General features: G+C 44.0%; 1 protein-coding gene across 3 annotated transcripts in view; it reads left to right on the top strand.

Annotated features, from left to right (window-relative positions):
- The first annotated feature begins 12,535 nt into the window (after nt 1–12,535).
- LOC128886201 (dopamine D2-like receptor) overlaps nt 12,536–27,234 on the top strand; it is a 136,169-nt gene continuing 121,470 nt past the window's right edge. For all 3 annotated transcript variants that reach the window (XM_054140865.1, XM_054140864.1, XM_054140863.1), the window contains exons 1-2: nt 12,536–13,819; nt 20,466–21,454. In XM_054140865.1, the coding sequence (XP_053996840.1) occupies nt 20,774–21,454 (681 nt within the window). In that variant the 5' untranslated portion in view covers nt 12,536–13,819; nt 20,466–20,773. The remainder of the gene's footprint in view (nt 13,820–20,465; nt 21,455–27,234) is intronic.

The following is a 27,234-nucleotide window of genomic DNA, read 5'->3' as shown; positions in this document are numbered from 1 at the left end:
GGAGAACCTGAACCAGAAGCGGTGGTACATTCCAGGATTCCAGGATTCGAGGATTATTGCGATTGTGTCGTTTCCAAGAAATTTCGTTCATTATAATTTCCTGGAATTTAACGAAGCTTTCGGCTAATTCTAAAGCTGCGTGCGAGGAGGGCACGATAGAAAGAGGAGGTGTCACCATTTTCAGGAAACTGCGAGAATTAATATATTCTTCTCAAATTTTCATTGTAGGGCAAGGAAATTCCTAAAAGCTTCAAGATCTTTTTCGTAGAAGTGGAGTCGATTATGATCTGAAAGTATCTCGACGCTGCAAACAATTTGGAGTCCAAAGTTAGAGAAGTTAATCCACCTGGATCGTGGCGCGTTACATCAGAAGCTTCAAGGAAGCAACTCGTTTGTCCGTGGTGGTATTTGGGGTGCAAGGACACAGACCGTTCGAGCGTGGAACGGAGAATATCAGAAGATCCTTGCGGATTACGTGCGTGATTGTACGACGGCGGCGTCACTTGCCCATTGTTCCTGCGATAATATACGAGCAGGCGTAATCCTCAAATTACGTTCCCGCGACGCGACGCTTCCGTCCATCCGTTTGCATCCGTCCGGGTGGCGCGCATCCACGATAATAGTTTCCTTGGCAATAGTTTACTAACGGGTACGTCGTAATACAACTCCAGTCACGCAATTTGATCTAGTCTTGTCCACCTTGCAGAAGAGTAGAGACTGCTTTAGAAATGGCGATAAACTTGTAGGAGTTTATTCTACGATTTTCTTCCTATTATGCTAGAGTCAGCAATTTTCAGTTTCCTTTAAAGAACGACGTGAACGCGATACACTTAACCTTTTTCGACGTTCGCTTTTCAGTTTGTAAATCGCGAAGGCAACGCCCTTAATCGAAAGGCAATTATCAATGCCTAGGCGCAGTCTGGTCACGTTGCGGATTCTCGGAAATCGTAGATTTGCTGGCAAACGAGGCGCGAGGAACAATGCAGCTCGATTCAATTTCGAATCGAAGCACTCGGGTGCGTGCTTGTGATGCTCATTCGCTTATTCTCCGCGAAACAGTCCGCGGTTCCGATCAACTTAATTGACATAGCCAATAATGAGACACCGTTGCTCTTCGGCGCATTTTGCAAACAGAATATTGTACTGTTAATTAAGGGGGTGGCTCGGGTCGAGAAGCAAGCAGAAATTAAATTTGTTCACCTGAAGAAGACTTTACTAACATACAGTGGAAACATCGTCCACTTTTCATATCTAATAAAAAAAGAAACCAGCTCGAAGGGTACCTCTCGCTTCGCGTCTCGATCGTTGCTATCGTGGTCGAACGAAGTTGAACAAACAGCCCATCTACTGTCTACATAATTACTCATCGGTAGACATTTCTTCTTAGCCAGATCGGTAAAGAAACGAGCTTGCGTAATGTTTGGAGCCTGGTAACTCCCTGGGAAGCAATTTCAATCCGAGCATCAGTTTTCCTGGCCTCGATTTACGTCGATTGCCGTTACTGGAGGAGAAGACTGCACGACCTAGAAACGCGTTAAAAATTGCCTGCAGCAGCCTGGTGGGATTACATCAGACGACAAACGGGTTCGAGGTTAATGGAAGGGTTTATCCCTTCAGTTCCGCGATACAACGAGCGGGATACGTTCCGCGACGGGCCGAGGAATCCCGCTGTATTTACAAACGGAGGATCGATCGAATCAACGGACGCGTTTATCGGTGCAATTCGTAGGCTCAACGACACGGATGGAGTAATTTAGCTTTGAACTTTGGGAGACCGTTCGCTCATGCGGGAAATTGATTTAGAGTCCGTCGACATCCTAAGCGCGGACTCGTCAAATCGTGCTTGAAATTGACGTCCCGTCGGTTAGGTCGGAACTTTCAATCGGCGCGAAACGCGTTAACGGATTGAACATTATCGCAGGGTGCTAGAAAAAAGTGTTTGATTTAGGGACTCGGATTCGTGCAGCAGTCAGAGTCGGAACGTTAGAAAGCAGAGTAGAAAGAGAACTGAGCGTCACAGCGAAGAGTTGCGATTTATAATAAATTCGATAAACATCGTTTCCTACGATATAATTGTTATCATAGCCACGATATAGCGTTGAACTACTTGCTACACTAGGCAGAGTTAGTGTTGCGACTTCTAGCGTTTCATATGCACCGAAAGACAACCGTTAAACTGTGCCCCGACAGGGTCATACAGACGCTTGTGCCAGTCGACGTAACATTCAACCGGATAACACGTGCAAGTAGCTGAGAGGCATTCTGGCAAAAGCAGGACGTAACTAACTTCGGAACTACGAGAGCAACATTTGTAACTCGCTGAAATCCTTAATTGCCGTAGGTTTACGTTCCCGTGGCTGGATCTGCAAACTGCTCAACCATTCCCCCAACACTTTGCGCCGAATCGCAGACCTTTTCGGGGAGTTTTCGGAGCTTAGCAAGATTTCTACTTTCTGCCAAATCGACGAACACAGTTCGCTACTTTTAAGCACCGATCCTCGGTATGCAGTTTTCAGTTGTTTCAACCGTTAATAATCGCGAGCTCGATTTGCAGCGGGTAATGGGAGGAAATTTTTTTTGCAGGTATATCAAAGACTCGAAGATTGAAAATTTAGTTGTACGATTTTATTTGAGAAGTACATTTCCGTAAGAAGTGAATTTTTCTAATAAAATAAATCAATGAGAATATGAACATCGTCTGATATAGTTTCCTACCTTGGTCTTGGACGGTATGACGCCATCGATTTTACAGAAACTCACAGTATCCCCGGTTGGCACGGAGGAAAGCTTCACGGTATTGATCTTCTCAGCAGTTTACCAGTCGTTGTAAAAGCTGGTAACCGAGTACACCGACTAAAGGTCAGTTTAATCTGTTCACTGGAAGAGGTTGCCAACAGCCAAACTTGTAGATTAACCATCAGATATTCAACAGAATGGACGAATTACGAGACAGACCACCATATCGATTCTGGCATGGAATAAGATCACAGAGCATTTGGCGGAAAGAATTAAAACGAACAGCATCCGAAGATATCCTGCATCCTATCTACTACATTTTCTGCTATTAATTCTTGCATTCTTATTTGTTTCAGATTTGACTACTACACCATCTTTTACAAGCTGTACTGCTTTCCTTCGAGTCGCCGTCAATTTACATAGCTCAAAGTGCATCGGATAATCACCATTAAATCCCAATAAAATTCACCCCTATCGCGCAAGTGATCCAAATCCGCCTCGATATATAATACTGCGTTGCTCGTACCGATTATTTCCGTAAGTACAATTACAGATTCGCCTCACCATGCACAGGACGTTGCAGGAACTATATATTATCCTCGACAGCAGATCATAATGCGGAGTGCGGCTTTGTTTTCCAAAGAAACAGTAGCCGGAGGATCTCTCGGCTACTTCGTAAGCCGCGTCGCGTTATCGGTGGATCTATCGATACATCGTTGGCGACAGCGAGAGGGTACGACGTGCTTTTCTACCATTAGCATCTCAGGAAAGCGCGATAATCAGCATATTCATGAATAACAGACTAGATTGGCTTGGTCGGTTGGACAGGAAGTATTTCAAAGTAAAATGAGCCGACCCCCGGCTTTCTGCGAAGCCCTCCATAAATATCAGATTCGCAAATTTCATTAAAGTTCAGCCAGGAACGCGTCGAAGCGCGTGTTAGCGGTTTTCAAGGTGATTCGACTTTTATGCTAGAGGATCCGCGGACCGAAAGGGAGTTCCACGCCTTAATCCTGCAATCTTCGCGGTTAAAGGGAACATTGAAAGGACGATTCACAGCTAGCGCGACGATATCCGACGCAAAGTGCTGCTTCGCGGATTCAATTCGAGATTAAAGAAGCCCTACGGGCCATCTGGGCATTCATCGACGCCAAAAGTCACAGTGATTACGGTTCACGCGAGTGTTGTGTACGCTTCATACCGTCGTCGCTCCCTGGAAATGCCTATCTGGTCCCCGAGCACTGTCTTTCTCGGCTTGCTCGCGCAAACGAAATCGACTTGCGTTTATCGACGGTATTTAGGAATTTTATTCGAATCGAAATAGTATTTTACGACTAATTTGGAGTTGCTTATAGCAGAAACCATCGGACCACCAAATTTGTTTCAAGTTTATTTGTAGCGTAAACTCCCGACTCCAGTAAAATATGTTGCTGGTTTTTCTTCTCTAAGCTTGAAATTTATCCTTTTCGGGAATTGCATTGGTCTCAATTAATATTTCATCCAAGGATGGGTGATCGACCATAATCCGCGTCATTTCGTCCAGGCAAAGAGGAGCGTTTCAACTGGAACCACCCTCAATCCCGTTGTCCGTAATGCGGATTATTTGTTTTTCGCAATGGGTGTTGTACGGTCGTCGCCCATTTACTGGAATTCGATGTAACGTCGAGTGTTTGTCGTGTAGCGATCGAGGGAAACGGGACTCGATAATATGTTTTATTTATTAAATTTATTTCACGTCTTTATGGCATCGTAACAACGCGAGAGACAGGTGGAAACGAACGTATGGTCTGTTACGAGCATTTGTTTAATGCAAATGGAGATCGAAATATCGTGCGCTGCGAGAAGTGGAAGCTAAAATATTGTCCGTAACATGCATTTATTTAATTCGAAATGAAATGTAAATATTTTCTGCTGCGAGAATTTGTTTAATCCACAAGGAAACGAAAATACTGCCCGTTGCAAACGTTTGTTTAATTGAAAAATTGTATGCTTATAGTAGAATAGTATTAAAATATTATATAAAACGGGTACATAACGCACAGATTATGGTATGGAGAGGTTCAGCAACAGCAGTTTTACAACCTAGACCTACCCCGCCTATCGGTGATCGAGATTTACGATCATGCGTTTTCATTATCGCGCGCACTATTGTCGTTAGCATGTCGAGGCGTAATTGCGTTTTCCTCGACAAACTTCTGCCCCGTGAGATGAATCCTGTTCATTCGGCGTTGCGTTTGCTCGGTACAATCTGAACGGTCATTTTCTCGTCAAGACAAGGGCACAATCGGATTTATCGCGATGAATTAAAGCCGCAGCCACACGTTGCGCCCGATTACGCGACGACGTGCAAGAGTTTTCATTACACGGCGCAGCCCACCGATCGCGTTTAACCCCGCGATTTATAGCATTAATCGACGTGTCAATCACTTTTGTTACGCTTGCTGGCGAACACCGTCGGCAATCCGACCGCGTTAGCGTACGTGATCGTAATTCGCGAACATATTCGATCAGGGACTTTGAAATTCGTTGCTTCGTTTTACACTTCTTTCTATTTCGTCGCGGAAAGTTGTGGGCACAAATTTTTAATTGAAAGTTAATACGATTATTAGCTTTAACGAGATAGCATTAAAAGTTCTCCGCGAGTAAGGTTTGTGCATATTTTATGAAGGTTACTCGGAGTAGCAATTGAGTTTTTAATGCAATAAAAGTGTGAAGAGAATTAGTAAGACATTTTCACGGTGAAGGTGAACGAGGGTATTCTTTAGTCCTGATTTGATAGATTCTATGAATGAATCGATTCCAAAAGCTATCATCTTTTCCTTTATCGTTTGCTTATGAATACACGTAATTCTTTTAAAATTATATATCACTGTATTTTGTGAAGCACAATGTCGAAACAGTGGTCCCATTTCTCTTAACATTCGACGAAGGCCTCTTGGATGGCGGAAGCAGGTCAGCTGGAAGTTCTTAAGTACTTCTTATATCATCGTCTATCTACACCCGGGGAAGTAAAAAATCGATACAACTAGCGAAACATTTTAATAGTAGCTAATACCTCGCTGAGAAGCAATATTTCTAGACATCGGACCGTTTATATCGACATTTCGTTCGTACAAATATTACAATTAAATTTACGAAATTGCTTACATAAATGAATACGATGATACCGATGGTACGTCACGATGCAGAATATATTATAGTATGATCGATTCGTGAAAAGTGGGGGTCTGAACATTCACTTACCGAAACAGTCTTTCTGGCGTTACGAGCTTCAAGAATCGGTGGAGGAATTTTCATAGTCCCAGAGGGAGCGAGCCCTCCGAGTCTTCGAGGTTTTGATAAATGGATTTGCAAGCTGACTAAAATTTTGTCGCGCGTGGAAAGTCCCGCTGAAGTTCCTTTGAGCTCCGATCAATTTCACGCTCGTAAAGGGCGACCTGCACTATTACCCGTTTTATGCGAGCCCTCTTATCCCTACTTTTCAGAGATCAATTTGGAAAGAACTGTCGGACGTCCGGTGACTTCCACTGTGAAAGGGAAACGAATTCTATTAACATTCGGTGAGGGGACGATATTAAAGTAAAACGTCTTTATCGTCCTCCTCTGTTAAAGGATTGTCGCGCGAACGCTGATAGTCTCGAATGGCAGCAAATAATTAAAAGCTCGTTTTCCAGAGTTCTCAAGCTCCAGTAGAGATAGACTAATTTATGCAAGCAAATTTGTCGAGATTTCATTCTATGAGGAACTTATTTGAGAATTCAAAGCTTCGTAGCTTTTATAAACTACAGGTATAAATAAAATAATGATCCGAGTCAGAACGAATACGGAAATGTCGCAGAAGTCAGTTTGAAGTCAGAGAAGTGTAGAAAGTAATTTGCTAGCAACTAAGTATCTAAGACATACGTTGCTTTAATGCTAGTTTAGCAGATAAAGGAACACGTTGTGTACAAGCTGTTAAAATTTCACGTCGAAGTCTTTGTTAGTTTCTGAGACATCGCTTCCGCTATCTCGAGAAATGTGGTATCGTGATAAACGGCTTGAAAGTTTCCACTTTCCGCCATCCTCTTCAAACTTTCATAAGTCTCTCAGTTGTTCAACTTTCGACTTCAAATTTTTCTGAGACATTCAGAACACAATAGACTGTATGAAAACGCAAAATAAATGTATACTCGACTCGTGTAGCAAGAAACATTCTCTAAGAAGTGAAATTAGTCTGTCAAAGAAGAGAAAGGGTGGATTATTATTCCAGAAATTGATTTCGCAATCGTCAGAATATTATTTTTATTTATTACGTCCTTTTATGGCGAGCAGTCAGACAAATAAAATTTCTTTTGGGCGTGTTATTTTCAAAATTAAACCTACAAAGCAGTTCCAGCTTTACGGTCAAAGAGCGTGTAAAGCTGGTCGTAAATTTCTCTGGTGCAATAAGGAGTATTTTGGAATAGCAGGGATACCGATGCCGTTCGTGTCTCTTTATACGGCGAAATTCGCTAGGAATGCGGAACAATCGCGCGCCGGGTACTTCGCAAGTAGGTACTTGCCGTTTTCCACGTACCAAAGAGTAAAACAGTAAAAAGGAGGAGGGACAGCTGGGTGACGCTGCTTCCACGTGACTTTTACCATTAGTGCACAGAGAGATCGTGTAACATTTAACCTTTTGCACTTCAATGAGTACAGCAGAGTATGGCCCATGAATAAATTCGAGTTTTGTATTAATAAACGAATAGAGGGTTCGATTTCGAGCGTTTGTTACAAGCTCGTGGGCATGAAATGGGTCGCACACTTATTTTCTCGACTTGAACAGATAGTAGGGGTATTTCGAACGTAATGGAAAAGCTTGCAAGGAAAGTGTTTGTTCGGTATCATTTTATCGGACTTTCCAGCATCACTTACGTTCCTTTTACACGAAAGTCCATATTCTTCCCTCTTGTCATGGCCAGAGAAGATAATTACGTAACCTGTTTTATTCGTGACACCCTGTGCTGCTACGTCACATTTATTATTCGTTAGCACTTACTCACGAGCTGCTTAAATTATGAATTAGGAATTATCCAAATTTTTGTGGGAGACACGACGACCTTACGCTGTCCCTATGAATATTTATCGACGCTTTAGGGCTCACCCTAGACATGTGTTCTATGACCTAAATTATGTAAATTAATTATGATTGCTCCTCCATAAATAAAACGCGATTCTACTATCAAAGGTTAGGAGCTAATCAAAAGTAGTTAGCAAATCGGAGAACGCTGTATTTCATCTATTCGCAATGACCGTACCGAATTTGCTAAGCCACTCGTGCGTCATAAATTAAAATTCATAATTGGCAAGCTCGCCGCGTCCTATAAGTGGCTAAATTTTGATCGAGGGTAGTTATTTATCCGATGAATATCTGAACGACGGTGCCGCTGTCGGGCGCACCATTGCGTGACGGTTCAAATATTTGCGTCGCCGAATGGTTCCGAACAATAATAGTTTATGCTTGAATTTCCAATCGTTCTTAAGTTATGGATATAATCAATCTACCAATTCGATGAAATGGATTCGTCGATACGATTCAATGGGAAGCCGACCTTAAAAGTTGAGAAAAAAATCAAGAGTGCTCGCGCAGTGGAAAATGTTTCATGTGAAGACTTTTAACGAACAATTAATAACGCAATCGCTTGGGCCGCGAGTGATCCGTTTCGGTGCACCCACAAATATCGCGTGTGTTTGTTCCCTGTTTCTCTTTGTTAGATCGTCGCGGCGGCGAATCGTTCCTAGCGGTCGAAGTCCATGAATATGCAGTCGCCGGCTCGAGCGACATTCACTCTTGAATTCGAGACGAATCTGCCGTCGAACGCGGCCACAGGTGTCTTTGTATAAATATCAACGAAACGATACAGCGCTCAGCGATTGAGTCCGCGGATGCTCTGTTCGCGAAATGCCAGGCGGGCTGAAAATTTTATTTAGAATTCAAAGTATACCTTGGTACCTGAATTGGACTACGTTGATGAATAATTAGTATCTATCGAATTTTCTGTATTTGTAGATTTAACTGTCTGGACTGTAACGATAATATAAACATATTATATATAAACTTGAACCAATTACGCTCTCGACCTAGATCGTCTCTGTTACATCTCAGAGTAATTGTTACCTTGCGTAACAAGTACAGAACGATATCGCTAAAAACATTTTCGATTCGTTCCTCGAAGGTTCGAAACGAAGTTTCAATTCGTTCCTCGTTCTTCTGTAGTTTTGTTGCGCACGTCGAGCAGGAATTTCAAAACCGCGCTGGATCGGAATACCCAGGAGATTCTCCAGCTGGGAACGAGAATCACGATGCCAGGTCTTATTGAAACGACCTCCAGATGCTCCCGTGTCGTCCTGACCTCCGACGACGTGTCTGGGAACGTCCGTCGTGATTTTTCGTCTTTACCGCATCGTAAAAAATAGAGGTGCGGTAAGGACGCGCTGTAAAACGATTTTAAGAGTCACCCCCGTGGTATCTGTGACCTGGGAATCGTGGCTCGTAATTTGGCCACGGAGGAACCCGTTTGCTCGTGACTTTCGCGAACGGATCTACTTCGCGGTCGTTCCAGCTCAGAGCAGCGGAGCGGGACGATTTTAATTAAGGAAACGATCGCGCTCGCGCGTTTTATCGGGTTTCGAAGGACTTACGCGTCTGCTGCGACCGTCTGCTGCAAACTCGTGTCCTCCACGATAGCACGGCCTTAATTATTTTTCCGATACTTATGCAAAACGAGCGACGACGGGTCTCGCAATCAACGCGCAGACGAGAACGCACGCGCCGTTGGCTTCCCGTTTCGACGACCTACGCGGGGGCGTAATTGTTGCATTACTGCTAATTGTCAGCGCCGAATGGCTCGATGCTGGGCTTGGATGGGTTTGAAAATTTAACGCGGGACGCGAGTGATACGCGGTTGGAACTTCGTTACGAGTCGGAGCTCTTTCGCAGAGACGCGGAGAATGTTTTTTCGCGTAGATGTTAATCAACGCAGTCCAGGTGTTATAAATTTTAATAATGCTCCGACCCTCATCGCCGTCCATGAATTGTGTAATTACAAAATTGCCACAGTTCGCGCCTCGCGTTTTTCACAAGCACCTCCTTTCGCATGAAAGGGTAATGCGCTTTCATACGAGGCAATTAACTGTTACATACGAATATGTGAAAGCCATGCTGGTGCAAGTCAAAGTTCTTTTGAATAGGAACAGGTTTTTTATCACAAGAGGAAGAATGACTCCGCTGTGACTTTCATGAATGAAGAGTGTATAATCTAACTCATAATACAGTAGACTTTCCAACGCCGAAACTTTACCATCAGGAAAATCAAAGTAAAAGTTTACTGCTGGAAATCGGCGAATTCCCGTGGGTCCCCTGTTTGCCTCCGGCGCGCAGCAATTGTGGCCACTCGTGCAACCTGTAAGATTCGCCGTCGCAGTCCCTTCGTAGAGCAGTAATTGTCTTCGTGTAAAATTTACGCTGATGGTGCTCGCGTGGACCACATTCGTACGTGTCTCGTAATTAACCAAGTAGCATCGAGCGATGGCGTTGTCACCCTTTGCTATTATCCTTCTGTTATTTTAAATTTATATAGCGACGATCACATTTCGATTGTTGAAATGTTTTACACGATTTATTAAAAAGATTCATTGTTCGAAAATCACGTCGACGTTGCTTCAACAAGTAGAACGTGTCGAGTTAGTCGAATCTCCGATCGTGGAGTAATCTAGAAGCGACCGCCCCAATTCATTTGCATAGGTAATGCGAATATGCCACGGGATATCTACGATTTCGACGTTTGGTTGACAATCCGCACGTGTCACCGACAATTTCTCTATCTCCAGATCGCTACTGTAAATGGGAGCTGTTCCTGCAGGTAACTCGATACTCGAGAATTATTCAGTGATAGCATAGGGTGCATCCTAACCCACTTTAACGGTAAATTTGAGAGATAAAATTAATGTCAGATGTTCATATAACGTGCGATCTCTGTGTTAGAATCTTTTCGCGTTAAAAATTTCTGGAAATTGTCCTAATTTTGAGGACGTCAAGGGCAGCTACGCGTCTCGAGCACAGATTAAGCCGCTAGAAGTGACTCCACTAAACCGTCTGTATACAATTTAATAACGTAGCACATCCAGACGCTGAATATTCCGCTTCTCGATGGAAATGGATTAATCAAGCATCGCGTTCCGCGCGTATCGCACGCGTGGCAGTCGGCACGCGAAAAGAAAGCTTCTCGTGGAAAATTTACGACCAGCTGCGTCTCCGTTGCCGCCGGTAACCCTGAATAAAGCAAAACTATTCCTTTCACGAAATGAAATTCTGCCTCGACGGAGCTGTTCCCTCTCGCGAGACACACATTTCTTCGTTTCACCTCGTTATTCCGTATCCCTCTGTAGCTTATGTGGCCCGTCGACCGCCCGAGCTAACAAGGGATTCGCTGTTTCCATGTCGCGAAGACGAGACGTGTCCTCACCAACACTTGATTATCACTGAGTGAATTTTTGTCGAATGTATTAGGACATTCCTGGATGGACCACCCATTAATCGGAAGTCATTGTTTGTTAATGCGTCCAGTGATGTGATTCTTACGATGGTCCACGATTGTTGATAACTGGCGAAACTATCCGAGATTTCAGTACTATAATTCACAGTGTATGAAACGTTTTCTTAGGTCAGTCAGGAGGAAGAGATCGTCTCGCTGCTGTGAAGCGCCGTTTGGGGACGCTGTGACAAACGGAAAATTGGAAACTATAAATTCCCAGTCTCCTCTCGGGCACGGATTCTACGATTCCGCAGAGGTACGTGTTAAAATACGTCGGTTATGAACGGTGGACGACGACGGCAAGGATTTCTGTCAAGCATTCTTTTCCTTCTATCCACCAACCAGAACGTTCTAATGACGCGAATGGCGAGTAAAGGCGTTTGTGTCGGAAACGCAATAGCGCTTCCAAAACTCTGATCGGGAATTGGTTAATTTCATGATTGGATACTAATCAGTTTCATTTGATGTTCCGAACTATGGAACTAATCAATTAGCGTTGGATGCATGGTTGCACTCCCGATAATTCTTGACTAGAGTTTCGGAGATGCAATCGTCTTCCCAGTATAGATGCTCCTTTAGCCATTGTTCGTTCAACGTTTGCACTGTATTCGAATTAAATACTGATTTTTAATGGTTGGCCCATATAACAATTAACGAAGACCGATAATTCTTGCCACGATTTTTGTATTCTTGCTAGAAAATTATATTTCAATAACTATTATAGGGGCCTCCTCGTTATTAAAACTAAATAATTGAACGTATTCGCAAAGTTTGAAATTAATATATCCCATCGTATTCCCTTAGGCACTACCATTCGCGTATTATTCTTCCCGCGCCACAGCATTACTTTCCCACTGTCGATAGAGACTGGCGGTCGTAATTAAAATCGGTAACCGTCACGACAAAGCTACCTGGCTCGGGTCCGTAACCTAACGTCATTCCGAAACGGCTGATCGTGCAAATTTCAGAGTTCCCGCGTCGTAAAAGGAAAAGAGGTAGCGAGAAGAAACGGACGGTTCGCCCCAAGAAGGAAAGCAGAGTGGTAGCGGATGATGGAAGAGGAGGACGCAAGCCAGAGGAGAGTCGCGAATTAGGGGTTGGTGGCGAGGAGAGCAGTGTGCGCGCTGTGGGGTTGAACAGAGAGCCTCGGGTGCTTCCCCTTCGTTGCTCCTCCCTCCCGAGCGATCTCTCACGAACCCGCTTCGGGATTCGTGGCGGTGTAGAGACTCCAGCAGACAGCCAGTCGCTCGCCGTTCGTTCGACAACGTGGCTCGGAAGTACTGTGTCCCGTCGATCCAGATGAGTCGTCCAGGACGACGTGGATGACGACGTCGACGACAATGCCTCCACTCGTCCGATTTCGCGCAACGTGGTCCAACCCGATCGCCCAGGAACGCCGATAGAAGCGTGCCTCGATTGCGATCGATGATCGTCCCAGTGGAATCCACAGGTACCCCAGTGGTGTCTCCGTTCGTCGTGCTCCAACTTACGCCCGTCCATTCGAAGATGAAGCCTTTGCTTCCTATGTGAACTCGATCCACCGAGTCATTCGTTCGTTAACGCGTGTGAAACTGCTCCGAGTGCTTTTGTGCGAGGATCGATCAGGTTTCACGTCGAGATGGATCGAGACTGGCATGGATAGATGAATCACAATACAGAATAGTAAAAGGAAACGCGAGAGAGGCGTCGGTCCAAACGCAGGACTTTACGCGAGACAGAAAATAATGTCGATTGTTCTCGACTCCGTGGATCGAATGGATAGCACGACGGGCGTTTGCGGATCCCTTTCGATCGAAGGATTCTTAGCATTCGGCGTCCTAGTGGTAAATTTCCTGCCAGGAGATTCGACGTCGATCGAAGGGTTGGTCGAAGGTCGACTGGTTCGGATTTAACTGGCATCTGATGAAAGTGTCCGGTGTCGTCTGCCTCGATCGTTTAATCGGTGGACCGGGGAGGTACCGAGGGATCCAGTTGAAAAGTCGGGGATCCCTTGATTCGAACGACTCAGTGGGAAACGTAATAAACCGAGACAGCACAATGCTGGCCGCTTTGGACTGAGCACAATGACAAGGGAGGTTTTTGATCTCGTTGCAAAATATTGAATCGATCTACTACCGGTGAATGGCAGGGCTTAGGACGACTTCCGTGTATTCTATGGTTGGGTCACGGTGCCGGGGATCATCCCCCTGACACACACGCAGCCATACAGGGCGGAATCGAGATTGAAAGAGACAGAGACGCACACTCGATACGTCGATCTTGCGCAGAATATGAGGATGGCACGAGGAGAACTTGGCGACAAACGCGTGACACCATGAGGAAATTGTCGAGCGAATCCACGTCGATTCCGGATTACACTTTGACCTACTGGATTCTCAGGTGTCGAAGAACTCGACGCCCTCATTGAAGCAAGCAGAACGGAACGATCCACAAGAACGTTTAGTGATCGTGATTTTGTGGCCAAACGGATCGTTAGGAATTCGAGGAAGAGGATCATGGGCGAACCTTCCAACGGAAATGAGGATGACACGGTGGTCAAACGTATGTAACGTATGAACTCTTATGGGAGTAGATTAGAGCAAATTAATTGACCGGTTCCTCGTTGTAAACTGAATATGTAATGATAGAACTCACTTTCTGTGAGGTGGAATAATTGAATCGAAGACAAAATGAATAAACATCTATTTATATAAATGATTATTCGTTAAAAATTGGTGTCTATTGTTTGTATCTTCCGATCCTAAATCACCGGATTGACCTCTTAGGCGTCGACTTCGTGTCCGCAAGGCTCGCTTGACCGAGAAATACCTCGCTGTGTCAAGGGTGTAGCCACGCGCGATTTGAATTGTTAAGCGGACCTTAATGGCTATTAATTAGAACGCACTTGGATAACGAAGAAAGGTAATTCGCATCGGGGCTCCTGGAAGACGGTCGAATTAGAGGGTGTGCAAATAAGGGGCGGAATAAGAAATCCTTCCCTCGTTCTCGGTTCATTTTTCGGAAGATTAATAACGCTTAATTGAGTTCGACCGTAATTATTTGCCAGTTCAAAGTAAAGTCATAAAACAAAAACAGTAAATGAAATTTTATTTGAAATACTAAGTGAAAAGTGGAAACATTTCCAAGCTCGTTGGGTGTGTTTATTCGGGCAGTTATTTAGTCAGCTTCTATTCGTTCAACGTGAAATTTAATTTCACTTCATAATCCAGGTTGCAATGTCTCGAATAAATAATTTGCATCTAGATCAGAATTGTTCTCTCATGGTCAAATAGTTCTTCTTTTTTTTATAATAGTAATTAAATAAATGATTTAATGGGTTCCTGATATACGAGTGTAATATATACAGCAATGTGCATTGAAAAATTGTATCTTTCGAATTAAAAAAAAAAAAGCAAGTAATTACGGTACAATCCAATATTATCGACACTCCTTTTAAAATACGTTACGTCGAGCGAGCAAAGTGGAATTAATGTCTCCGCAGTAATAATTTGTTAGAAGCAATTTCGTGGCCGATTATATGGGACAACGCGACGTATTTCCAAATGATTAGTCGTCGCATTTCTGCGATACAGCTCCGAGAATTACGGAGGCATCGAGAGGGTTAAACCCGTAACAATGAACCGGAAGGTGTTACGCGGTTCTCCCATAATTTCCGTCGTGTCAACACTACTCGTAGCACGATTAGGGAGATAAGGCTGGATTGCATGCGTAAAATGCCAGATATTCGTAATCTCGTAGGTCAAGAACCGTTTAATTAGCGCTTTTGGCATTCTCCCGGGGTCCAGGATAAACTGCAAGAATAATGACCGTCGAATTTCGTGCTGTCGGCCTTATTACGACCCATTCCATTGCCAGGCATAATGCGTGCTTCCACTACTTAACGCGATGAAGCTATCGTTTCATCGGAATAACTGCTTTTGAACGTTCTATGCTCGCGTTATGATCGGAATACAGATCTCCAGCTGTATTGACATGAATGGTTCACGTGTCTGTTGTTCGAATAATAGAATAAAGTCATCGTCGGTTACTCAAGCATGTATTTTGATACGGTCTTTGAACATGCGAGTTGCTTGCATAATAAAATTGATTAAACGTTATCGACCATCGAGTCAACCTCTTGTAATTAATGAAAGTTCGTCTTCTAGTAGCCATGTTATATTAATATCGTAAAACGGAACTGAAAATTACAAGGAACTTTCAAAGTACCCTGATAAAAGGTAAACGGAAACTTATTGTACTTTTGGTGGGAGCGATGAAGTGTTCGCTCCACTAGGAACTTTTAAAGGTTTAACCAAGACGTTGGATCGGTAACCACCACACTTTGAGGGTAAGCGATGGATTCGGTCGTCAGAACGTAAGTGGTATGCAAAAAGTACTTGTCCTGTTTTCGCTAAATTTAATGCAGCGTATGTTACCTGTTGCACTCGCTGTCGTTGCGTTCCTCCCAGTGTCTTAGGAAAGAAATTTATTGCGCTCCTTCTCCATGCTTGCTTAATCGCGATACTACGCTATAGAGATAGATCAATTCAGCGTTGTATGGAGTATTTTTAGATAGTTTAATCAAGTTGAGAACTTCATCGCTTACGAAATTTTGTCTCTTACAAATTACGTTAGGAATTAATTGGAAGAACGACACACAGTAATTGCAAAGCGTTTAGTGTCGTATAACATTGGATAGCTGTCGCTGTCACGGTAACGTCCATTGTTGCAAGTCGACACACGATTCATCACGATAGGAGTCATAAATCGTTCGTCTGTAGCTCCTATTAGAATCCATTCACCCTTCGTCGCTCTTCCATGGCAAACGATACACCGGCGTAAACAAGCGCTCAATCTCGTCCACTCTGTTCCGAGCACTCGTCGCTCACACTCGATCATACGCTTCGCAACTTGCAGATACCCCGTCTGTAATTCTAATCAATCGTTCGACGGGGCTTTGCAACGTGCCTTCGCGGAATACACGACAAATTGGAATTTCAAATTTGAATTTCATCGACTGGAAAAGATCGAAACCGTGTTAAAAACATGCAGTTTGATAGTTGCAAAGGATTCCTAATATTCGATTATCCTATATCACTGACGAAACATTGGAACATTGGTTTTGGCTGCCTTTGTCAAATTTCATTCTTGCTTATGGAATACTGTTCCATTGTACAACGGAACATCTTCGTCTGTGCCGTTGGAATAATTATAGCTGCTTCGGGTCAAGCTAGAGGAGACAGAAACATTTCCGTTTCGACGGAATTTCTTGGTAATTGGACGTAATTAATTATACCATTATTTCGCTGATTAATCTAAGTCGAGTCTGCCAGGACTCGGAACTATCCTTTTCAAGGTGATGCATCGACTCTTGCGCCACCCCGTTACATAGGTAGAGCTGCGAGAACGATAAATCTTAGGAGCCACGATTTCATTTCTTGCTAGACAGAAACCGCCCCGTTGAGCAAAATGAATTGCATATTGTTTCCGTGGATTACCTTTTACGCGATTCCGCGTGTATTTCCACTTTTACATCGGAGATATGCGCGCTGGATTCCAGAGAGCGTCTCGTGGAAGTTATCCGCATACGGGCTGGATGAAAACTCCCGCGTGTTATTCGTAGATCACGTCGAAGAATAGATTTCCCGTGTATTTGCGAACAATCCTGGCTGGAACATCTGGTGCTTCCTTTTGGTCGAGGAAATTTGGCGCGATGCTCGATATTCGCGGACGTCTGTTCGCTTGAATTACGCGATCCTTCGAGATTATCTTTTATTCCGGCACGGGAAAGCTCTTGGTACACTCCTGGGCAAAATTATGGCGTGTTCATCCTCGGCAGAATAGATCTGCGATAGGTAAAATAATTTTATTTTTGCAATTACCGACGACTGGACGTTCATAAATTAATCGATGGGGATTTCAGAAGTCCGTGGAAAATTTTCAGTCCATCGCGTTGAGAAATATTTACCATCGCCGTGAAACGGGAGATTCTAATTCGGCCCAGAGAACGAATCGAAGGTGGACGTTTAAACTGACGTGACTGGTGAAAAATGTACACTGCGTTAGCCTAGACGTGCGATCCCCCGTCGAAAAAAGGCGACGTTAGATCCGCGTCCTTCAGATTTACATGCGACCGAGAAATAATGTATGTAATTGTACAGAGAGCGCAAAGAAAGACAGAAAAATGGAAGGCGGACACGTCAATGCCGACATCGAGAATGAGATTTCAACGGTACATTCTTTACCGAGGATTACAACGTTACTTTGCATATTTACATATTCAGTTATCAAGTTACTCTCTTGTCCGGGACGCACAAAAGGACGCCAGTCGAGGGAAATGTTTATCATTCCGATGCAATTAATTATAAACTACGCGACACTCTTTTCGCGATCGTACTCCGTGGGGATTCGATAAAACTATATCATGATAAAACTAAATTCATGGACCAGTGATATTTTAATTCGCGAAGACATAATACATAATTAACTTATAAGGATAAGCAAGCAATGCTTCAAGTATTCCAACCATGGTCCTTCGAATTCGGAAGCTGCGCCGCCGCGCCGTACAGTTACGTTGGTGATCCTTGACAAATCCTCTTCGGTCTCGCGTTTTTGCTTGTCGAAAATCCAGGGGAAACAAAACGTGCTCTGACATTTGGAAATATCCTGACTGAAATAAAATATAAAATTTCGCATCGCGGAACTTGTTTTAACCGACGTCGTTCGTCCGCTGACATTTAACTAGGACCGACGCCAACGTTCGGAGTGGCAGCATTTTTCGCGATAAAACTTTCCTACCGAAAATTGAAAGCACGAATGCAACGGCAAGCGTGTTTGATCGAAGAATGATACGCGCTGATAGACGAAAAGACATAGAATTAATCGAAACGAACACATCTGGACACATCCATGGAGGAGATCTCAGTCGAAGAAAATGATTCTTTAAATTTTATTTGTATTTACTTAAAATTTGTATGTGAAAATAGTCAAAGAGCCATGGAACTATACATCATTTATGGGCTAAAATTTTCATCAAAACTTTAGACTGGAATGAAAGACTTGACTTTAAAAGGTGTGTTTCTTTTTTATATGCGAAACGTGATCTGAGTCTTAAAACGTATTTCTTCATGAAAAGAATGTTCGCAAAGTTCCTGTTGATTACACAACTTTCTTACCTTGTAGGTTGCAAAGTACAAAGAAAATAGCAAAGGAAGGAAATAATCGCGCACGGTAGTGCAACGTCTCTCTCCCTGTCCGACGGTCTTTCGCTTCTCTTGCGTTGTTTCAAGTAAATATCGCGTCCGTTACGTTGTCGCGAATCGAGCGTCGTTCATTATCTCGTAATGCGTCTCGTGCTTCCCGAGTCGGGGCGCAATGTGACTGGAGACATAAGCTATTTATCAGCGACTTCCATCCTTTTTCATTAAAATATCTTATATCCTTATATTCACGGCGCTACTATGTCAAGGTACTCAGGAGTTTAAAAGTGGCGTACTTGTGACCCTCGTTTTACCTCGTTCTCCCAGCGCTTTCCACTGCCATTACTCTCGCGCGTACAGGGTGAGCCAGCCAACACGCTCGCCTCGAATAACTCGTAAATTATACGTTGTAACAAAAATTGTTGTGTACGAAAGATGCATTATTTCCGTTGCCACCGGGCTATCAGCTCGGGTTATAATTTCTTTTGTGCTAATTTAAATAGACGCGTACCGTTTGCATTTGCCCTTTCGGGCTGAATTAAAGTACTCGCCCCGTGCATTTATCATTCGATACACAGGGCCATTACCATCTTCCATTTGTCATTTTTTTTTTTATTCGTTTCTTGATACATCGATTCAGGAGGGTGCATGCAACGCGAGGTACTTAGAACGCGTATAAGTCTTGGCCCTGATTACTTCTTCCTGTATGAGCGGTACAAGCCAACAATTCGTGTCGTTGCATAATTTAGAAGTTGTTGAAGGTGAGCCTGTTGGCTGACACGCCCCGTATATCCCAGGAAATTCCAAAACAGAACAGAACAGGAGAATCGGTAGGAACGAAGGGTTCCGGGGGATAAGGAGATGATTTCTGTTCTTAAGAGGGTCTCTCAGAGTCCCCGGGGTGATGCTCCGTTGAAGCCGTCTCGAGATACTTCCTACCTCCCTCTTTCCTGCTGTGTCTGTGCCGGAAGGCCAAGAGAAACACTGTAATGTCTGTCCATCTGTCAATCCTACCCCCCCCCCCCAGCGTGCGTGTCTTCGATCCTTTTACCTCCCCGTGAGGAGAGGCCGTTCCTCCGCAAATGTTAAGCCGAACCAGTCGCTGCAAAGGAGCCGTGAGTTTTCTTTTAATTCTGAGATTGCGCAGCGACATTCGTTTCCAGCGGATGAACGCTATCGTGATTCATGGATCTCTCCGTTTTAGCAGGAAGAAGAATAGACCTGCCCGTTGAGGCCGGTACAATTCGATCCTAACGCTGTGGATAAATAAAAATTTATCTCGGAATATAGAAGCGCGTAAATTACATTGGGGTGCGAAAGTTCTCCGACAATTATTCATTTTTTATTCTTTTTCCCTCTCTGATTTAAACAAGATTTCTTCCCATAAAAGAACAAGTACGTCCCTTCTTCCTCGCTTGACAATTGCTTCGAGAAGCATACCATGCCTTCCCGTGTTACATAATTCGTGGCTCCAAGCGAAGTTCCCAAAGTGCCGTCCCGAACAATTGAACAAGTACACGGAAAACTCGTTTCCGAAGCAGATTCCTCTGTCGCCCGAGCTGGGTTTCCTTCTTTGCCGCCGTACTGGCCACGTGCTTTGTAGGTTAATATTTAACCCACCATTCGGATCCAAGGCGTTCCATCCAGCTCGTTACAGGGCGCCGCTCGCGATCCGTAAAACCATTTAATTAGACTCTTTCAAGCTGAGTTCCACCTGAACTCTTTGTTGATCGCGGGAATAAAATTATAATACGAGGGGATAATCGAATCGCGATTTCAATATAATGGTAAAGACAGGGAATATAAGATGTAATGCTTGGTAGATCTGTTGAAGATAATTCGAATTAAAGATTTAGAGACGACTAGAGTAATACGATTTCGACGACTGTCCTTGTAGCGAAACGCCTGTTTCGGCAGCCGATTGGGTCTTTATTTAACAACGGGCACCGTCCTCGAGGTGGGCCAGTCGCACTGACCTCGGATCTTTTTCCCATTACAGAGATTCTCAGCAGGGGATTTCAATGATACGCGTCTGAGCTAGGGGCAGGCGTTCTGCGCGATCGGCGAAAGGGCCAGCCAGGACGCAGCACCTCGTTTCTTGCGTACACGGAGGATCAAGGGACCTTATCGCGCGCGGAACAGCGCACCAGAGGCAGCGAGGCCGAGAGGAAAAACGCTCGGACGCAGGTATCTGGATAACGGCCATGAGAATGCCAGAGAAAATCGAGGGAACGAATTTCCAGCCAGGACGTCTGAAGATCTCGTAATTGGCCAGCAGTCGTCCAGGAACGGATTCGAGAACGGTCGATGATCGAAATGGAGACCAGGACGAACGAGTCCCTGTCTCTGGTCGGATCCATCGTGAGAAACCTGTCGCTGAACCAGACGCGACACCCGGACCAATTGTTCTCCGTGGCTGCCACCGTTCGAGATGACGAGAGCATTCTCTCGAGAAACAACGTTGAAGCGTCGTCCAGAGGCGTCGAGACGGGCTGGTTCAACGACTCCAACACTGGTTCGACGTTCTCCGATTCTTGGTTCGGCGTGTCGTCGTCGCCATTCTCGTCGTCGTCACCCAGCTCCGACAATTACACCGGTATATCCGACCTGTTCGTGTTCGAAGACCTGAACGATTACATTAATCAGCTGAACGCTTTCGTTAATTTGAGCTACGCTGGCGTGGCAACCGATTTGAACTTGAACGGAACCGTGAACTGCACGTCCTCGATAGTCTCGGGTACAGCAGCAGATGTGGTTAGAGCAGGAAAGTGCGAAGGTGACGTTGACGAGAAACCGGACCCCAACAGCTGGTGGGCTCTGATCCTCGTGATCGTGCCTTGCTTGACTCTGTTCGGCAACGTGCTGGTCATCCTCGCCGTGGTTCGAGAGAGGGCCTTGCAAACCGTCACCAACTACTTCATCGTCAGCCTGGCTGTCGCCGATCTGCTGGTCGCCGTGCTCGTCATGCCGTTTGCCGTCTACGTTCTGGTGAGTCCGATCTAAGAGAATTGAAACGTATCTAGATGAAATAGTTAAGTAATAGCTCGTGCCGTGACCATGCCTTCGGCTCTATTTTCAATGTACATGAACGATGTACATTCGTTTCAGATTCATTTAAATCTTTCTCTTTTTCACTGGGTCTCTATGGAAAGGGGAAGAGATCCCTTATTCAATTCTATTGTCATTCATAGTGTCTTCGTCATCTCTCAGTCTTTTTCGCAACGTCAATGGAGAATAATTCATTACTTAATTCCTATGAATAAATTCGTGCTCTGTTTCGTTCGCACCCAATGCTTTCTAACTCTGAAAGGGTAGAGAATTATACTATTCGTGCGGCGAAGAAACTTGTATGGCTCAATTAGCAGCGCGTGGGTGAATGCGTAATAAATAGCATTTTTGCTCACACTTCTTTTATACCGCTAATTATTCTTCATTGCGTTTTTGAAACGAAGGTTAATTTTTTAATTTTCTCTCGACAAAAACCAACCCTTTTACTCCTCATTTATTCTCCCGTGTCCCTCCTAAATTCAATTCAACTCCAAACAGAGTACTGTCTTCTTATCCCTCTTTCTATTCGTTTAAAATTGTTGAGTGCAATCACGTTCCATTACCACTACGTTGTTATCGAAGAAATCTACACGTCTCCTCAAGTTACGCGTCCAATCTACAGCGACTGCTCAAGGTTCTCCCGTTTTCTATTAATTTTTGAAGAGTCTTCGGTATCTTCCACGGCGTCAAGCGCGTGCAAGCGTATTTCATTTAGCGTTTAACCAGAGAATTTTACGGGTCGGCGTTGCACGAAGGGTTCCGCAGTTAATTACGAGTCCTTTGTCCCGATAAAAAGCATAGTTGTCGGCCGTTATCTTGGTGCGGTTAATCAAAACTGTTTCCAGATACAAACTTCTTTGAAATTCGCGGCCGAACTTCCCGCTGCAATTAAAAGCCAGCATTACTTCCTGGCTCGCGCCGTCGTAGATTTACTTTCAGCGCGCAGTGGCAAAAGTAGGACTGGCTTGATTATGGTTAAATCAAAAGCACTTCGTATTTATTAACTTAGAAGGAAAGTACTCCCTTCATCTGCGAATTAAAAAATACAGTTAGGATTTTAATAAAAGCTCTGGCTGCTCTGCATCGATTTATTTGAAATCGGAGCAACTCTTCGAGGTCCTCCCGAATCCTGTGACCCACTTCAGCTCGCAACGCTCCCATCGAGTTACACCTCGACTGTCAAATGAACGAAGCAGGCAATTCTTTTTTACGGTGCCCCTGGTATTTATTTAGTTCTCGTTTCATTCGCGTTCGGGAATAAATTTCAATCTTACCAGGAGCAATGCAATTCCCTGATGGATTTAGTCCGCTTCATTACGGAATAATTCCGATCGTTTGCGCGTTTTTTTTTCTTTTTTTTTACGAACTCGTTTGTTTCTTACTAATGTATGTGCGCGCATGGCCCTTCCCTTGGACATCAAGCAGGAAATTTCATTTTTTGCGAGGTACTGCATCGACCTCTCGAAATTTGCGTAGCGTTAACAAATCTTAAAAATTTATACATCCAGGGCGGCATTTACTTTGCCTCGTTGCGTAAGGAATTTTCCTTAATGCACTTTTTTCCGCTGCAATATTGTATCAACGATAATATCGTACCTATTACGCGATAAGCGCCGAAGGCGTTACAATAATATACAAGATGCTTGACGTTGCAAAAAGGTTCCAAAGGTTCTCTGGTCTTGTTACGTTCGAAAAGACGAATAGAATCTTCCATCGGAATCGGTAGCGACGCCTTGAAATTTTCTTATTAATTTATGTTGATCTGCTTCGACAAGGTGAACGAACAGCCTCCCTGGGAAAGCTTGAGTTTCCAGAAAATCGAGAGCAATTTTCTAACAGAGCGGAACTTTGGGAAAGGTTGAGGTGAGCGCGCGATGCAAAACTTTCCCCATGAAGAAGAATAATAATTCTATGATTGCGAGGCGGTAGGGAGATATGTTGTTGGGTGAAGGAGGAAAGATTCGGATTGAAGGGTCGTAAAAGCGTCGTAAACGTCGAATTTCTGGGCACCGAGTCATTCGTATTCTATCCGTATCGCCCATTTTTATGAGAACTTTTATCCGAGCCACTCGAAATCACGGCACGACGAAAACTCCGCATTCAAGGCGCGATTTATTCGCGCGACCGATTTATTACGGAATTGCGCGCGGGAACTCGACCGACACGTCGACGAAACAACTGAATTCGCTTCTTCGTTGCACCTTATCGAATATCTCGTCCATGAATTATTAGGTCAATCGCACTTTCACCCAGCTCAACGCGTACAATGAAACTCTACGTTAAACTTCGACCAATAGTTCGTCCGTTCGTGTTTGGTAAGATTGATTTCGATTGATAATTGTATACAAATAATAATACAAGGATTAAATGTCAAAGAATTCACTTTCTCCTGCGTGTTGTTAATCGCCGAATCGTTCTTAGGTGTGAAAAGTATCCTCGTGAGAAATAATGAGCCACGTGGACGCTAAACGAGGCCTCCAACGCTGAATGCACGCATTGTTAAAAATCTGACGCGCCTCTTTTTCCCTGTTCAATCCTTGACCGTCACGCAACTCCCCGTATCATCGCGTACCAACCGTCACGTAACAGAGATATCATTTTACGTGTCACGGGGACTTACCCTGCACAACCATAGCTGGTTATCGTTTCCCAGCCACGGCTCACGTGCACGTCGAAACACAAATATTGCGCACGTACCGTTACCCTTCCTTCGTACTAATTAACCTTTCATTGGAACAACGGTCGAGTGTAATTTATGGGAAGCGGTATAATTTATTCCACGCGACTGATATGAAATGTAACGACCGTTAAATACATGGCCTTTGCGATATGCAAGAGGCGCTCTAATATTGGCTGTGCGATTTGTCGGGAAAAGAGGGAAAGTAAATGTTATCGCAATCGAAATTAGGCAGTTAGGAAACAGTTATAATTGGAAACGTTCTCTGAAGGATTCGAAGCACGTAATTCGGATTGAGCTCGCAACTCAGGAATGCTACATTTTGTTATTGAATTAATCCCGGGGAACACCGGTGCCTAAACTTTTTGCAAAGCACCTCTCCGTAAAAAAAAAAAAAGCAAACTTTCCGACCATGAGAAAAGTAAACGAAACTTTTTCTTCGTGTGTATTTTAATTAAATTACAACAGGTTTTCGAATGAGATATTTGTGAACTACCGAGTATGGAGATAAGGAATATGAAAAAAATTTACATAATAAAAGGATAAAGAACATTATGAAATTTTTGTTCGGATTAAACGGACTAGAAGAATAGCAGAGTTTTCGAGTCGATTATAAGTAGAAACGAGAAAAGTAAGACCAAGCACGTTATCACTCGATAAAAGTAACGCTCGCAGTCGATTAATCGTCGACGCTTCCACGATATCGAATTGGCCAAGACGGTCAAAACGTTCCAGGCTTTATCGAGATGATAAAATCGAGACGTCGGGGTCTGGATATTAACACGATGCAGCGTACTAAAATCCCTCGTTGAACGCTTAAACGATCGTTCGCAAGTTTCGCATTAAACGGTTTAGCGACGTGTGTGTGCGCACCCGTAAATGCGTAGCGACGATAATATCGCGACGCAAGTGTCGTGCCACAATCGAAGCACTTTAGTCAGGTGCCAGCGTCGAACTTGTTCCCTCCGTCGCCGAAATGCTAGGAGTAGTTGCTTCTGGCACCATGTCCACTCAACAGCTAGGGAACTTCTACTTCCTTGAGAAGCTCTTTTAGGGGACGATTAAATTTTTTGGAAAATCGACTTTGGATCATAGTCTGGGTCGTTAAACTGTGTCCTCGATAAAATAATGCTAGATTATTCTTACTTCTTCAGGATTACTTTACGTAGTATCTATTTCAGTTGAAAGTTTTATACAATTCTTTTCTACGCGTGTATTTATAGCTAAAAAGTATTACAATGAATGGATTCATGTTTAAACATACACGAATGGCTAGAGTGCATCGATCTTCTATGAGACGCTAATGTTCATTTTAGCCTGTTCGTATTTTAAAAGAAACTTGCGCCGAAGGTGGTCCCTGAGGATCACCTCGGCGCGGTCCTCTTACTCGTGACCTAACGCTGATTGGTAATTCGCTTTTATCGGTCCTCTGGTAGTTCTAAGCTTTTACGGTTACTCGGATCATGACTTTGCAGAAATTTTTAAATCCCTTCCCGAGCCATTATACGGGGCTGTATCGTCTCTTTCTTTAACAGCCGTGTCACTAGTCACGGTTGCAGTCGTTTAATCCTTACTTCTCCTCGGTAAAGGTTTCAAATAAGTAGGAAGCAGCAATCTTTATTGTCTTTAATTTCTAGTTGTTCATTTTGAAGTGTTTCGTACTGCGTGTGAAATTCTTATTTTCATTTTAATTGGAAATTTGCATCCAGAGTAAGTATTTTGACCATTTCTCCGCTCGGAAGGAATAAATTAATTAAGCAAAGACTGTTGGCGGCAAAGCGCGAATAATAAGAGACGGACGAGCGTCGTTCGTAATTTTCTCTATCGCTGGCCATTTTCCATACTATAGTCGTTTAATCGTTCCCGCCCAACGGTCGTAGTTTATGCGCGCATAACTCCCCGTCCAATTTGCTCGGTTATTAGAATTTTCATCCTTAGTTTTTTATTGCTCCATAGAAGTTTTTTTCGCTGTTGCGGGAGCGAGTTGGCCAACTTGATTCGACAACACGAACGATTCATTTCGAGGGATATTCTCCAAAGAATAGGTGGTAGAAAAATGTCACGTTACACTCTGTACAGAATTAACAATGACGTGTCCAACTGAGAATTAATCTCGAACATCGCGAAATTTTTAATGCTCGAAATCGAGCTAACCCCGCAAGACGATACACGTCTCCTTTTAGCGAAGCATTAACATCGTGCTTTTCGGTCACGTAGGTTCGGACAGCATGAGTTCTGCTTCGTATTCTAGCAGAAGTCATCTCGTTGTTATTAAATTTCGTCGAGACACGGCGTGAGCAGCTGCACGGGTCGCCTTCTCCATATCTCTCCTCCGCCCCGTTGCAATTCGGAGCAAACGTCACCGTAAATCTTATCGTGAATTTAAATGTAGGTCGACATTCGTTTGTTCTTCCTCGTGAGATCGTAATCGCCGCCCCTCAGTCACGGGGGAAATATACGTACGTCGAAAAGCGACGTTGGATTTTAATTGAAATCGAATTTTTCCAATTAGTTTCCTATCGTTCGTGTACGTTCGTATTTTTGTTACGCGCGACGTGCTTAATATTTCGTTGATTTACGAGGTTAGAGAGACGGTTCCGTGATTCGTCCCCATTTGGCGACGAGCGAGGGTGAGTTAGGCCCGTGTCCAAATACTGTAACGGGCGCCGTTAAGCATTGTTCGAAGGCGTAGAGTTTGTTTTTTCGTTGTCGGCCAAAAACACGTTCCCGCTGGTGCGATGGGCGGTGCAAAAAGCCATTAAGACACTTGAAAAGGGTCGTAAAAGGTCGACTTTTATGGGCGGATTCTCCCCGTAGACGCGCATCGTAGCACCCTGAGGTGATTTCATGCCAAATCGACCACCGTTTGGTGTCACGTTTAAGACTTAGGAAAATAATCTGGAAGCACGTGCATCGAAGAGGTCCTCGAGAGGGCGATTAATTCTTTCGCATTTATTTCTAAAATTTTACGTTAAAAATAGTAAATGCTAGAAAATTCAATATCCTCTGAAATAATACCAGGACAATTTCGCAACAATGTTCT

Source organism: Hylaeus anthracinus, unplaced genomic scaffold, assembly GCF_026225885.1.
Source record: "Hylaeus anthracinus isolate JK02 unplaced genomic scaffold, UHH_iyHylAnth1.0_haploid 11982, whole genome shotgun sequence".
Classification (NCBI taxonomy): Eukaryota; Metazoa; Arthropoda; class Insecta; order Hymenoptera; family Colletidae; genus Hylaeus; species Hylaeus anthracinus.
This window is presented reverse-complemented; position numbering and strand designations above follow the sequence as displayed.